Source organism: Lonchura striata, unplaced genomic scaffold, assembly GCF_046129695.1.
Source record: "Lonchura striata isolate bLonStr1 unplaced genomic scaffold, bLonStr1.mat Scaffold_85, whole genome shotgun sequence".
Lineage (NCBI taxonomy): Eukaryota > Metazoa > Chordata > Aves > Passeriformes > Estrildidae > Lonchura > Lonchura striata.
In genome coordinates, this window is record NW_027461188.1 from 799,903 (window position 1) to 815,353 (window position 15,451).

At 54.0% G+C, this 15,451-nt stretch overlaps 1 protein-coding gene across 1 annotated transcript; it reads left to right on the top strand.

The window, feature by feature from the left end:
• Positions 1-4,226: 4,226 nt before the first annotated feature.
• Positions 4,227-4,859, top strand: LOC144248778 (olfactory receptor 14J1-like). Its single transcript, XM_077790773.1, has one exon. It carries the CDS (start codon positions 4,227-4,229, stop codon positions 4,812-4,814), a length of 588 nt encoding a protein of 195 aa, XP_077646899.1. The 3' UTR covers positions 4,815-4,859.
• Positions 4,860-15,451: the final 10,592 nt, after the last annotated feature.

Genomic DNA, 15,451 nt, shown 5'->3' on the forward strand with positions numbered 1-15,451 from the left:
TCCTCCATGTCTGACAAAAAACCAATCAGTAATTAGCTTTGAGAGCTGACAGTCTGTTAAAGCACTAAGGAAGCTGCAGACGCCTCTGTGCAGACACAAGTTAGAGATGAGAAAGCCTGGCTGGGTCTCTCTCCCTTCTGGCCCCACAGAGGTGCCGAGGCCGGCCCAGCCCCGTCTCGGCCGTGGGGCCGGGCGGCTCCTGCCGTGGGGCCGGGCCCCTTCCCAGGGAGCCGCCAGGCGCCATTGGCTGCCGGGCAGGGCAGGGGAGGCCGCGGGGCCGAGGCCGGGCCATGGCTGCGGGTGCTGACATCTGGCCCTGCCGAGCCCTGCCCCGCCGCCAGCCCGGGCCCGGCCAGGATCCGCCGGGCCCCAGGAGCAGCCCCGGGCCGGGCCGGCTCGGCCAAGGCTCTGCCGCCCTTGGGCTTCGCCCGCAGCCGGCGGGCAGGGCAGGAGAAGCCATCGGCCCCGGCCGTGCTGCTGCTGGGCTCTGGCCTGGCTGCTGAGATCCTGGCCCTGCCCCAGCGCGGCCCAGCCTGACACAGCCCCAGCGCAGCCGCTGCAGAAACCTCCATGGCAAAACAGCTCCGGCCGCAAGCACCGAGCCCAGCCGGGCTCACGGAACCATCTGCAGCCCCGGGAGATATTGACTCTGCCAGTGCTGCCATCCTCCCTCCACTGAGAGAAAAGGACACAGGGCAGGCACACAGAGGAGCAGCATGGACACACCGAGGGCAGGGAAGGGGAAGTTGAGTCCCAGATGGGAGGGATGAGGAGATGCCTTGATCTTGGGGCTGAAATCCTCTGGTAAAGCTGTGGAGAAGGATGTCATTGATACATCAGACTCTCTTTTTCCCTATAATGAATTGAAAAGTATGGGACGATGACTTGTTTCAGCAAAGGCCTCCATGCTAAAGTAAGCAAATGTTGCAGTAGCTGTGATCTCCAATGAGAGGTTTGGACAGAGAAAGGGAGAACAGTGATGAGACCCTGCACCCTCAGGAAGAGAGGAAGACCTCTGTTCCCAGAGATGAAGATGATTTCAGAAAGAGATGAAGAGAACCTTTGCTCTTAAAGAGCTCATCTTGGGACTAATACCCCATAACTTGGCATTGCCCATAAGCACATCTGTGGGAAAAGGTGGGAAAACATGGGAGGGAGTTCATGATTGCAGATTTCTCCAGGCAGCTGCTATTTGTGAAAATGAAAAGCCATGAGATAGCTGTTTTGTTGTGGAGAAGTCTCCATAACATAAACAAGAGGAACTTCTCTACCTAAGTGAAGTGAAGAAAGACTATTCTAGAGGTGGTAAACTGACTGAAAATTTCAGGTTTTGTCTCTACATTGTCAGGTTGTATGGAGAGGGGAAGTGTTCTGAAAATTTTGCTCTGATTCTTATTACTCTTTCTTTAGTTATTATTAATACAATTTTATTTATACACTTCTAATATTTTAAGCCTACTTTGCCTTTCTCCTAATCCTATCTCACAGCAGGAAATGAGTAAGTATATTCTAGTGAGTGCACTGGTAATTAGCCAACACTGAATCCACCACACTAATTGAAGCATTGGCCGAGAAATCTCAAAATGGTGAACCAAAACCACTACAGAAACTTCCTGACAAACTGCACGAGAGCAGAGAGAAATTGAGGCAGAGCCATGGTTTGTCAGGACTTGCTTGATCCTGATGAGCCCCATGGTGCATTTGGAGCTGAGACCTGGAACTTCAGGGCCTGAGAGGAGATTGCACAAACCTTTCCCGGAGTCAAAGTCAGAGGAAAACCCCAAAGTGGTTGGAGTCTAAAGCATTAATGGGACCCACAAAGGTCCATCTATACCACAGACTCTTCATGGAGTCCTTGGAGGAAAGAACTGGAGGCCAGGATGGCACAAAAACCTCTCAGAGACTGAAAATGGCTCAAAGAACTCTCAATGTGGAAAGGAAAATCTAAAGTACCTTACAAAAGTTAAGAATCTCAAAGTATTCATGAGCCCCACTGAGTGTCACTTCAAAGCTCTCAAGGGAGTCATTAAAGCAGATAATTGGGGACAGGATTGCACAAACCTCTCACAGAGTCTGTAGCAAAAGGGAAACACCAAGTACCTTAAAAGAACTGAAGTACCTTGAAGCATTAATGGGCCCCACTGAGTGTTGTTACTGACAAAGCCTCTCCAGGGACTAATTAAAGCAGATAATTGGAGACCAGGATTGCAGAAAGCTCTCAGAGACTCCAAGGCAAAAGCCAAACCAAAAGTCCTTTCAAAAACCTGCAGTCCCGGGGAGCATGAAGGAGCCCCCAGGGCCATTCCTGACCAAGGCTCCCCAGGGACTCCTTCCAGCAGATCCTTGAGGCCACTGAGATGTGGGCATGGGGGGGATGCTGAGGGCAGGACCAGGGGCTGACAGTGCCCAGCCTGGCTGGGGCTGTGCCAGGAGGCCCCAGGGCCTCAAGACAAGGTGTCTCCTCACAGCCCTTGGTGGCACAGACCCTGCTGTGCCCCAGGGCACCAAGACTTGGCTTCTCTTTGTCCCCACCTGGCATCAGTGCCTCCAGTTCTCTGCTCTGCCTGGGGCCTGAGGAAACTTTCTCAGTCGTGTCTCTCAGTGGGACCCATTAAAAGTCCAAGAAACTTTGGAGTTGGATTCTGACTTGGAGTTCTGGAGATGTTTCTACAGTTCCCTCTGAGGGCCTGATGTTCAGGGCCTGAGCACAAAGCCCCAGAGGGTCATTAAAATCCTTGTGCTGTGTCTGTGCTGCTGAGCTGGGCTGGGATCCTGGCACAGAGGGTGATCCTGGTAACCAGGAAAAGCTTCAAAAGCACATTTCTCTTGCTGAGCAGCTCTTCTCCCAGCCCAGCAGGGCTGGGGCACTGCCTGCAGCCAGCCCGGGCACAGCACAGAGGCACAGAGAGCTTCAATCAGTCAGGGCTGGGAAGGGGCTGAGAAGTGCCTCGGGCAGAATCACTGCCAGCCCTTGGCACAGGAACCTCTGGCTGCAGGACAATGCAGCTGCAGCTCCTGGAGAGATCTCCTAAAGCTGGAACATCCCGATGCCCACAGACCCTGTGCGTGCATTCTCTGCTCATCTCCTGTGCAGAGCAGCCAGGGGTGCCCAGGGCTGTCCTGCAGAGCAGGGTCCTGCAGCCCAGGGCGCTGTGCTGGGCCAGGGACTCTGCTGCCTGCCAGGGACAGCTCTCAGCCGGCCCTGGAGCTGCTCCCAGCACTGGGGGACAAGATCTGGGTGGAAGGACACAGCTGGTAGGACTTGGAATTTTCTTGTGTGGTGAGGATGCTGCATTTTTCAGGACTGCTCCCAGCATAACATTAAACTCTAGAAACGAGCAGATCATACAAAGACCACAGTAAGGCAGGGGCTACATCAAGGGGGAAATCCTGCTTTGAAAATCTAATATTCTGGGTTGCCTGGATGGAAAATTGCAGATAGATATTAATCTCTCAGTTTAGGTTTACAAAAATAAAAAAAAAAAATCTCTAGATGTGAATAACCCAGGGAGTGACAGAAATCAGCACCGGGCCCCTTAGAGACAGCATCAGTGTGGCTTTTCCAGCCTCCTCAGGGCTACTCTGACATTGCCATCAGAGCCTGCAGAGCCAGAGCTGCCCCTGGGCAGTGCCTGAGCTGGGAGGGGTCTGCAGGGCAGACCCGAGCCTCCAGGGCTGGGCTGGGCTCTGGCAGCTCTGGCAGGGCTCAGCCCTGGGCACAGGAAAGCAGCAGCTGGCAGGGACAGCTCCAGGCAGCAGAACCCTGGGCAGGCAGTGAGGGGAAGAGTGCCTGCAAGCTGTGCTGGGATATTTAAAGTCCTCTCCAAACCCAACTATTCCATAATTATTTTTTTACAGATTCCCATGTGCAGCCAGAGCAAATGTCCAACAGCAGCTCCATCAGCCACTTCCTCCTGCTGGCACTGGCAGACACGCGGCAGCTGCAGCTCCTGCACTTCTGCCTCTTCCTGGGCATCTCCCTGGCTGCCCTCCTGGGCAACGGCCTCATCATCAGCGCCATAGCCTGCGGCCACCACCTGCACACGCCCATGTTCTTCTTCCTGCTCAACCTGGCCCTCAGCGACCTGGGCTCCATCTGCACCACTGTCCCCAAAGCCATGCACAATTCCCTCTGGGACACCAGGAACATCTCCTACACAGGATGTGCTGCACAGCTCTATTTTTTTTCCTTCTTCATTGGATCAGAGTATTTCTTGCTGACCATCATGTGCTATGACCGCTACGTGTCCATCTGCAAACCCCTGCACTATGGGACCCTCCTGGGCAGCAGAGCTTGTGCCCACATGGCAGCAGCTGCCTGGGCCAGTGCCTTTCTCACTGCTCTGCTGCACACAGCCAATACATTTTCCCTGCCCATGTGCCATGGCAATGCCCTGGGCCAGTTCTTCTGTGAAATCCCCCAAATTCTCAAACTCTCCTGCTCCAAATCCTACCTCAGGGAACTTGGGCTCATTGCAGGTAACGCCTGTTTAGGACTTGGCTGTTTTGTGTTCATTGTTTTCTCCTATGTGCAGATCTTCAGGGCTGTGCTGAGGATCCCCTCAGAGCAGGGACGGCACAAAGCCTTTTCCACCTGCCTCCCTCACCTGGCCGTGGTCTCTCTGTTCCTCAGCACTGCAGTGTTTGCCTACCTGAAGCCCCCCTCGATGTCCTCCCCATCCCTGGATCTGGCCCTGTCAGTTCTGTACTCGGTGGTGCCTCCAGCCCTGAACCCCCTCATCTACAGCCTGAGGAACCAGGAACTGAAGGCTGCAGTGTGGACACTGATGACTGGATGCCTTCAGAAACATTAAACTGCTGGCCAATTTCTGCCAATCACTTGTAATAAAAGTCATCTTTGACACATTTTGTTGATTTGTTTGGGTATTTTTTCCTTTGTTTTAGTTTTTTCCACATTGTCTGCACTAAATATCATTTTTTGTGCCATTTCTCATTTTGTTTCTCTCCACTTTCCCTGTACCCACAGACTGTGTCAATGAGGGGCTTCATTCTCAGTCGCTTTAAAGGAACTAAAGGATCTCCCAGCACAGTTTTCTGCAGGAATTCCCTTTGGTTGCCTTCTCTGGAGCTGCAGCAGCAATGCCTGTGTGCAGAGCTGGGGCAGATCAGGGCTGGCACAGCAGCTGTGCCCAGGAGCAGCAGCACTTGGTGCTGCCAGTGCTGCTCCCGTGGCCCTGCCCCGCTGCCCTGGTGGCCCTGGTGTTGCTGCAGGGCCTGAGTGCTCTCGGGGCCGGGCACAGTCCTGGGGGTGGCAGTGCCGGGGCTGCAGCACGGACAGGCCATGGGCACTGCTGGGGCAGCGCTGATGCCTCAGGCCAGGGCCTGGGGGCTCCAGGCTCCTTGCCCAGGCTCTCTCAAGAACACGGCCAGGCCAATGCTCAGCACAGAAAACCCCCGTGAGCAGCTGCAGGCTGTTGGTGTGGGGACATGAACCTGAGGGAGCACAAATGCCATCAGCCCCTGGGGCCAGGAAGGGCTGGGTGATGCCTGGGAAACCACTCAGCTTTGTCCTGGCCTCTGCAGTCAGCCAGAAAGTTTTTTCCTTTCAGCTGGGAGTTTCCTGTCCCACTGGAGACGCTGCTGCTCAGAGCCAGAGCTGCCTGGCAGCCACCCCCAAACTGCCCTAGGAATTTCCTTGGCTTCACCTTTGCTTTCTTTACTCTTCCCTGGTCCAGATTTCTTCCTCTTGCCCAGCCCTGTTCCCTCCCCTGCAAACAGCCCATCCCTGTTTGCCCTTTCCTCCCCCACTCCCCATTGCAGTTCCTGACTTGGCACCATGGGAACGTCCCTTGGGGAGCAGGATCATCCCACAAGTGCTGCAGGAATTGTCTGCAGGCTCCTGCAGTGCCTGGTGCTGCTCCCTTGCCAGAGGCACCCCAGGCCAGGGGGGCACATCTGGGCTGCTGTGTCTGCCTGTGGGGCTCCCTGTTCTGGGCAGTGAGGAGGAGCTGCAGAGGCTCTGCAGGACTGACAGGATGGGCTTTGGGGCTGTGAGGAGAAGCTGAGGGACCTGGGCTGCTGGAGCTTCTGAAGAGGAGGCCCAGGGCTTCTCCTGCAACTGCTCCAAGGGTGTTTTCAGAGAATCCCAGAATCAGCAAGGCTGGAAAAGACCTTGGAGATCATCGAGTCCAACCTGTGCCCTGACACCACCTTGTCTTCCCTGAGCCTCCTCTTCTCCAGGATCAACAACCCCAGCTCCTTCAGCCACTCCTCACAGCACTTGTGCTCCAGATCCCTCACCAGCCTTGTTGCCTTTCTCTGGACATGCTCCAGCCCCTCCATGTCCGCCCTAAATTGGGGGTCCCAAACCAGACACAGCACTCGAGGTGCTGCCCAACCATTGCCCAGCACAGGGGAAGAATCACTGCCCTGCTCCTGCTGGTCACACCATTCCTGATCCAGGCCAGGAGCCATTGGCCTTCTTGGCACCTGGGCACACTGCTGGCTCATGTCCAGTCTGCTGTCCATCAGACCCAGTAGGTCCCTTTCTGCCTGGCTGCTGTCCAGCCCCTCTGTCCCAGCCTGTAGCACTGCAGGGGTTGTTGTGGCCAAAGTGCAAGACCCGGCACTGGGACTTGTTAAACCTCACCTTGTTGGATTTGGGCCCCGGATCCAGCCTGTCCAGGGCCCTGTGCAGAGCCCTCGACCCTCCAGCAGATCAATACTCCCAGACAACTTGGTGTCACCAGGGTTAATGAGTCCCCAGAGTGTCCCAATGGTCTCCACGATTCCGTGAGGTATCCCAGTGTCACAATGTCCCTTTGGTTCCATGGGACCCCTTGGTGTCACAAAGTCCCTTGGATCTTTGGGCCCCACAGTGTCACAATGTCACCGTGGTCCCCCAGGGACCTGCAGTGTCACAGTGGATCCTTGGTTCCATGAGGTCTGGAAGGGCAGCAATGCTCTCCTTGGTCCCACAGTGTCACAATGGCCTCTTGGTCCCAAGGGCCACCATGATGTCAAACATGTTCCCTTAATTCTACAAGTCCCTGAGGAGCAGCAGTGGCCCCTTGGTTCCATATATTTTTAGACTGTATTAGAAGGTGCTGGGGATAAATATCAATTGGACATTGCTGATATCAATCGATAAACTGGAAAAGAAAACTTAACAAGACAAAACAATTCTTTCTGCATTGTTTTCAATATAGTATATTCACTTGGAATAAACTTCTGAAATCTGTCTAATTCACCACAGATGAATTGAGGACATGAATTTTCCCATAGGTTTTTCTTCTTCAGGTGTTTATAACATATATTTATGGGCCTTTTTCACGGAATTCCTGAACAGAAGAGCTCAAAAAAGCAGAGGCCTTTGGAGTAGGAAAATTCATCAGTAACCTCCAAGTGGCTGAGGGTGCATCCCCATCAGAGCAGCAATGAGCAGAAATGGGCACAGCTTTGTGGCTGCCCCAGCTCTGGGATGGGCCCTGGGCCTGGAGCAGGAGCAGCTCTGGAGGGCCCCAGGGCCAGGGCTCTTGTGCTGGCCTGGGCAGATGGGATGGCAGGAGGGGCTGCAGAGCTCTCAGCACCTCAGGCAGAGGGGAGCAGGGCAGCCAGGGAGCTCCTTTGGCCTTGGCCAAGCCCCTTCCCCCATGGTGGGGCTGAGTCCTGGCTGAGCTGCAGCTGCTGCTGTGCCCTTGGCAGGGGCTGAGGCCGTGGGGCAGTGCCCAGAGCAGCCTGGGCTGAGCAGAGCTGTGGGGCCAGAGCCGGCTGGGCTGTGCTGGGGAGAGGCCCTTGGTGCTGCCCAGAGCTCAGGGCAGCTGGCAGAGCTGGCAGGGAGCTGGGCTGGGCTGGGAGAGCCTGGCACAGAAACCATCAGTGTCCATCTCAGCCTGGCTGAGCGGGCAGGGGCAGGACTCAGCCCAGGCCTCGTGGGGCAGGGCCAGCGCCTGGGCAGGCATTGAAAACAGGCAAGAGCCCCAGAGAGGAGGCTGCTCTGTGCCCTTGGGGCATGGCCAGAGCAGGGAGGGGCCCAGGACATTTGTCAGCGCCAGCCTCTGTCTGTGCCAGCCCTGGGCAGCCCTGGCTGCTGAGCCCAGCTCTGCCCTGGGCTGAGTTTGGCTGTGGCCCAGCTCCATCCTCCTGCGGGGCTCAGGGCCTGTTCCCGGCCATGGCCAGCCCTGGCCGCCTCTCTGCTGGCCCCGAGGCCGGCAGAGCCCAGGCAGGGCTGTCTGTGCAGCCCCACAGGTGCCACGGGCTCTGCAGGAGCTGGCAGAGGCTGCCCAGCAGGGAGGCCATGGGGCACAGAGCCCCAAGGCTGCCCAGGGCCCCACGGCACAGGGGCCGTTCCCAGCTGCAATGCTCCTGTCCTGGGCTGGGCTGCACAGGGGCTGTGGCACCATGGCTGGGCCAGCACAGGGCCACCGAGGGGCCACGCAGCCGCTGCCGGGGCTGGCAGCAAGGCCGGGCACAGACAAGGAATTGCTGAGCATGGCCTGCGCTGGCCAGGGCTGCCTGTGCCCAAGGCAGAGCTCAGCTGCCCTTGGGGGCTGCAGGAACACTCAGGAGCCCAAAGAGCATCCATGGCTGTGCTGGAGACCAAGGCTGGAGCAGGGAAATGCAGGGCTGCTGCGCCATGGGGAGGGCATGGAATTCCAGCACACACCTCAGCTCTCTGATGGTCCCGGCACCGTGCTGGGCCCTGTTCCAGACTGGAGCAGAGCAGATGTTGATGGCACAGGAGCCCTGCGGGGCTGGCAGGGACCTGCAGTTTGCAAGGTGCTCTGCTCTCCCTCAGCTCCTCTCTGAGAGATCCAATCCCAGCTCGGCACCTCAGGGCACAAGTGGCACTGTCTGTTCATGGGCACACAGCTGATGTCTGCCTGGAAAGGGTGCAGGTATTAATACCTGTTAGTTTCATAATATTCAAGGACATCTTTATTATCTGGGTCATTTGAGTACTTTTAAGAAATGGCAAAGTTTTCCCACCAGAAACAGGAATTCCCTGCAAGTGGCAGGAGAAGAAATATTAATCTTCCTGTTGACTAGTGTCACCAATATTCTGTTTATTATTTCCTCTCCCTCTTCCTTCAGGTGTTTCCAGCTCTCCTCTTTGATGAGTTGTGGTTCTCACTGCAGGGGCTGCACTTGGACCTTGGCTCTGCACAGGAGAGCTCTTCATCCACTTTCCCTCTTTTCCTCCCTCTGGGCATGGAGGGAGCTCCTGCCTTCAGCCTGTGACTCATGTGTGCAAAGAGCAAATCTGGGCAGAATCGGGGCAGGGAAGGTTTGGGGGGACCTTGGGATCTGTGCTGGGCACAGAAGGTGTTTTCCATTGCTCTGAGACTGTCTGCTGTGCACAGTGGGTTTAATATCCAGCAGAGGAATGACTTTTGCATTTGATGGAGCTGTGCCTTCCCCAGGCTTTTTTGGCTGGCAATAAATGAACATCCCTCTGTGTCTGGGGCAGCTCTTTCTCCAAGGAAAGCAGGTGGGAATGGGAGCCAAGGAGCTGAAACCTGCAGGTGCAGCCTGGGCTGGAGGAAGCTCAGATTTGCACAAGGCTGCTCTGAGTGCCAGGGCTTGGATGGGGGAAATGGTGGGGTGGGGGTAGGGACAGAGTCTGATGGATTGTCAGCCATAAAGGGTCTTGATATTCATATCTATTTCAACTGCATGGGGAGGTAGTTGGATTCAGTCTCAATTGGAGATTGCACATATCAATGTATTAACTAAAAAATCAAAACAGGACCTAAAAAATGTTTTCTCACTCCCTGTGTAAATAAAATTCATTTATTTCAACTAAACTAATGGAATTCACCTAGTCAACCACAAAGGATTTGAAAGCTTAAATCAAATTATTCCCAGAGGCTTGGCTTGTTAAGGTGTTCTGAATATTAATGAGCCCTGGGGCGCTGAATTCCTGAACTGAAGAACTGAAGGCTGAAGAAGCCTCTGGAGCAGGAAAATTCAGCAGCAGCCTCCAAGTTGCTGAGGATGTCAGCAGCCCCCACTGAGGCCATCCCTGCCCAGAGACCCTGGGGGAATGGGCAGACAAGGAGAGCGTCCCTGGGGCTGGGGCAGCAGAACTCAGAGGCACCAGCAGCTCCAGGTGGGAAATGGAGTGTGGGATGGGGCTGTGAAAGCCCTGCCTGGGCTGTGCCAAGCAGGACACACAAGCCCTGACCCCCACCCACTAAAAAACTCTCTCATGGAGACATTTAAAAGGAATGACAATAATTTGTGTCCTCTGAGTTGGATGCACTGGAGCAATACTATCAAGAGTTTCTCAGGAGCTCTAAACAACAAAACAGCCTTTACTGGGAAATCTAGAAAATCAGAGAAACTTTGGCAAACATTTTAATATGGCATTCAATCAACAAAAAAAAACTTCTCAAAGTATTGACTTGGCCCATTCAACCTCACAAACTTTAAGCCTGTTCAATTTAAAGTTAATCAATATTTGCATAAGTACAGAAATAGAAGAAATAGATACAAAAAGAGAGAACAATAAGATACAGAGGAGCACACACTCAGTTACCAACTCCTGGATTCCAGCAATGTTCAGATGGAAATTCCAAGAGGAGGTAGAGTCAAGATGTGTGCTTGCCTTGTGGTCAGCCTTAAATACCCCTTGGTCTTCCTGGGCCCTTCCCCCAGGTGGGACTTGGGGTCATTTGGTCACTCAGGAGCTGGGCTGGGGCTCCAGAGGTGGCTGTGGAGCATTGCCTGTGCTGTGCCAGGGACTGGCAGACACTGCTGGGCTGGGATAGAGGCTCTGGGGGGATTGGGGTTCCAGGGCAGGGCAGTGCTGGGGTTCCAGGATAGGGCAAGGCTGGACCTGCCCCTTCCTCCCCCACACATGAAATATTTCCAGCCAGTAATCTCCTCCAGTCTGTCACAATAGTCAACATTGGAGGTGAAATCCCAATATGGCCATTGGCACCTGCAGGAGAAGGACAGTTCTTTTCCATAGGAAGGAAAGCACAGAGCCCCAGTGTTTGGAAGGCAGGTGAGAGCCTCACTAGGTCAAGGCCAGGCAGACTTGTCAGGAATGGCAGATTTTGTCCAGGGGCAGTCTTTGGAGACAATCTCAATTTTGGCCATGGCACCTGGAGAAGCAGGACAGTTCTTTCCCAAAGGAAGGAAAGTGTGGAGCCTTCCCCCGTGTTTTGGACGCAGATAAGCAGTGACCCTTTCCAAACAACTTCCTGCCAGATTTGTCCTGGCAATATGTCCATGGGAACAATCCCTGGATATAAGGAAATGGAGGTGAAATCCCAATTCTGGCCATGTGTGCCTAGAGGAGAAGGAGAGTTCTTTTCCATAGGAAGGAAACCCCGAGCCCCAGTGCTTCAATAGCAGATGAGAAGAGACCCTGCAGGTGCCAAGCTGTCAGGCAGCCCCTGGAGGCCAAACCAGCCAGACCTGTTCCGTGTTCCCTTGGTTCCCTGGGGCCCCGCAGTGTCCCAGGGGTCTCCGTGGTTTCTCAGGCCCCATAATGACATGTGACTCCTCTGTTCTATGAGGCCGCAATGTCACAATGGACCTTTGGACCCTGGGGGTTTGTGATGTCACAATGGTCTCCTTTGGCTCCACAGTGTCACAATGGAACACTGATGACGCGAGGCCCTGCAGTGTCACAATGGACCTTTGGTTCCATGGGACCCTCAAGTGTCACATTGGTCTCCATGGTTCCTTGAGGCCCCACAATGGCACGTGACTCCTCTGTTCCATGAGGCCACAATGTCACAATGGATCTTTGGGCCCTGGGGTTTTGCGATGTCACAATGATCTCCTTTGGCTCCACAGGGTCACAATAGAACACTGATGACACGAGGCCCTGCAGTGTCACAATGGACCTTTGGTTCCCTGCAGCCCTGCAGTGCCACAAAGGCCTCTTGGTTTCACGAGGCCCCACAGTGTCACAATGGTCCCCTTGGTTCTGTGGGGACCCCCCATAGTCACAATGGTCTCACTGGTGCCGCGAGGCCTCACAGTATTGTAGCATAATATCCCCATCGTGGTGATAATTAGCATTGACTTTATCATTCCAGAAGGCTGATCAATTGCTTTATTATATTATACTATACTATACTATACTATACTATACTATACTATACTATACTATACTATACTATACTTATTCAGACAAACTCATTGTGCTTACAGACAGTCCAATGCACTCAGAACAGATTGGTCCTTGAATGCAAACAACAGCACCACTGGCCATTTAAGACATCACCTTTTGGTAACAAATCTCCATAACACATTCCACATGTTCGCAACAGCAGGTGCAGCAAGTGAAGGTAAGAATTATTTCTCAATCTTTTCTCTGAGCTTCTCACAGCCTTCCCCAGGATGATGCCTGGGAAAGTTGTGCCTGCAGCTCTGTGGCCAGAGAGTTGCAGCCACATCACAGTGTCACAATGCTTTGCTTATTCCATGGGGCCTCATAGTGTCCCAATGGTCTCCATGATCCCATGAGTCCCCTCAGTGTCACAATGGTCTCCTTGGTTCCAAAGTGCCCCACAGTGTCACAATGGCCCCTTGGTTCCATGAGGCTGTGAAGTCTCTTCATGGTGTCTCTATGACTCCATGAGGCCTTCCAATGTCACAATGGACCTTTGGCTCCCTGGGGTCTCACCATGTCACAATGGTCCCTTGGTCCCATGACACCCCAAAGAGTCATAATGGTCTCCATGGTTCCATGAAGCCCCGTGGTGTCACAATGGACCCTTGGTTTGATGGGGCTTCTCAGTGTCACAATGATCCCGACATTCCCTGGAGTCACACAGTGTCACTACAGTCTCCTTGGTTCCATGAGGCCCAGCAATGTCACAGTGCTCTCCAGGATTCCATGAGACCTCACAGTGTCACAATGGTCCCTTGGTCTCACAGGCCTCACAGTGTAGGGAGTGTGGGAAGGGCTTCAGCTGCAGCTCTGCCCTTGTCACCCACTGGCCCATCCACACTGGGGAGAGGCCCTACGAGTGTCTCCTGTGTGGGAAGAGCTTCTCAGACCGCTCGTTCTTTATCCAGCACCAGCGGAGGCACCAGTAAAGGAAGCCCTGCGAGAACCCCGCCTGCAGGAAGAGCTTCGTGTGCTGCTCCAGCTCCATCCCCATCAGAGGACCCGCCCTGGTCAGAGCCCTGGTGACCATATTCCCTGTGATACACAAGGGAATTGGCTGGTGTTCCTTTTATTTTTGCTCCAGTTATCTTTTCTCTTCCTCCATTCAAAACACAGAAAATTGTGGTAAAAATCAACAAATTCATCAAAGGCATCTAAAGCCTCACATTTTACTTGTGTTTTGGGGAATCTTCGATTCCAGGAGATATCTGTGAGGAAATGGGGGTGTTGAGCGTATTTGGTTTAGTTGTCTTTATTTCTTGGCACTCCAAAGGTGAGAGGGACAGATCTGTCAGCTCAAAACCACTCAGTGCCACTAAAAACTACTGAATCCCACCCCAAAACTACTTGCTTCCACTGCATCTCAGGGTGAAATTAGGTTGCAAGGAGATTGGGCAAAGTGGGATGCAAATCAGGATGGGCATTGGGTGGGGCGGGATGGGTGGGATGGGGTTTGGGAGGTGTGAAATGGGGGAAGTACAGCCTGTGAAGAGGTATTGATGTCCAGGATGGGTGGGGTGAGTTGGGGTTGGCATTGGGGAGGTGAGGTGGGGTCTGGAATAGACAGCCAAAGTTTGGGGATGATTAAGATAGGGGGAACCCGTTACTGAGTGAGTTTTTGAATAGTCTACATTCATGAAGAGATGCTGGGGTATCTCACATTCCTGAAGCAGTTTTGGGGCACTCCCAAACCTCTTGGGGGGTCTCCTGAAAGCAGTTCCATGGAGCCCCATGGCCAGGGGTGGTTGCCACAGGCATGAGCTCAGTGCTGTGCCAGAGTCCATTGCCTCGGTGCTGAGAGCAGAGAAATGATGAATGGCCCCGGACATCTCCAGTGTGTGTGTGTGTGGAGGCCTGTGAGCTTACTGGGGAGAGGGCAACAGCAATGCCCTGGAGAGATGCACCTTAGGCTCTGGGCATTCCTCACAGCTCAGGGTGAGGACAGAAGCTTCCCCCATGGTACTCTGCAGCACTGTGTTAATTTGTCCCAGATCTGTCCTCCAAATTGGCCTGTTGGCCTTTCCTAACCTTTTTACCCTCATATGTTCATGTTCTAGCAAGTTCTCCCTTCCCTGTCTTCTCATTGCTTTATGTCCCCGCCTATCCACCCTGGCATTCCCTATTAGTCCCTTTTCCTGTGTACCACCCCTAAACCCTGACATCCCTGATGCTCTCCTCAACCCCCTCTGTTCCTGTATTTATACCCTAAACCCTCCTTTGTCTTTAACCCCCAGACCCCTTGACCGCCAGATAAACCCTCGCTGGAGCTCCATGCCTGGGCCCTCCCGTGTCCTCACTGCTGAGCAGCTCCGTGTGTGTGTGTGTGTGTGTGTGTGTGTGTGTGTGTGTGTGTGTGTGTGCTGGGCTCCCGTGGCTCCTACCCGTGAGCACAAAACACTCCCAGGGAAAGTTGTGCCCGCCACCACCACAGACTGACAGTGTCCCTTGGGACCAAGAGGCCTTTGTGACACTGTGGGAGCAAGGAGAGCATTGCTGCCCTGCCAGACATCATGGAACCAAGGATCCACTGTGACACTGCAGGGCCTTGGGGGACCACGGTGACATTGTGACACTGCAGGGCCCAAGGATCCAAGGGACTCTGTGATACCAAGGGGTCCCATGGAACCAAAGGGACATTGTGACACTGGGAGGCCTCATGGAATCATGGAGACCATTGGGACACTCTGGGGCCTCATGGAACCCTGGGGACACCAAGTTGTCTGGGAGTGTTGGTCTGCTGGAGGGTAGGAGGGCTCTGCACAGGGCCCTGGCCAGGCTGGATCCAGGGCCCAAATCCAACAAGGTGAGGTTTAACAAGTCCAAGTGCCGGGTCCTGCACTTTGGCCACAACAACCCCTGCAGTGCTACAGGCTGGGGAGAGCGGGGCTGGACAGCAGCCAGGCAGAAAGGGACCTGCAGGGACTGATGGACAGCAGGCTGGACATGAGCCAGCAGTGTGCCCAGGTGGCCAAGAAGGCCAATGGCTCCTGGCCTGGATCAGGAATGGTGTGGCCAGTGAGAGCAGAGCTGCTGTGCCCACTGATCTGCCCCAGCTCTGCACACAGACATTGCTGCTGCAGCTCCAGAGAAGTCAACAAAAGCACATCTCTGCAGAAAACTCTGCTGAGAGATCCTTTAGTTCCTTTAAAGCCACTGAGAGCGCAGCCCCTCATTGACACAGTCTGTGGGCACAAGGAAGGTGGAAAGAAGCAAAATGAGAAATGGCACATGGAATGGCTTTCCTTTGTGGACAAGATTAAGAAATAAAACAAAGAAAAAGAACCTCCAAAATGAAACCAATAAGAAGCATCACAGATTACTTTTATTACAGGTTATTTGCAGAAATTGGACAGCAGT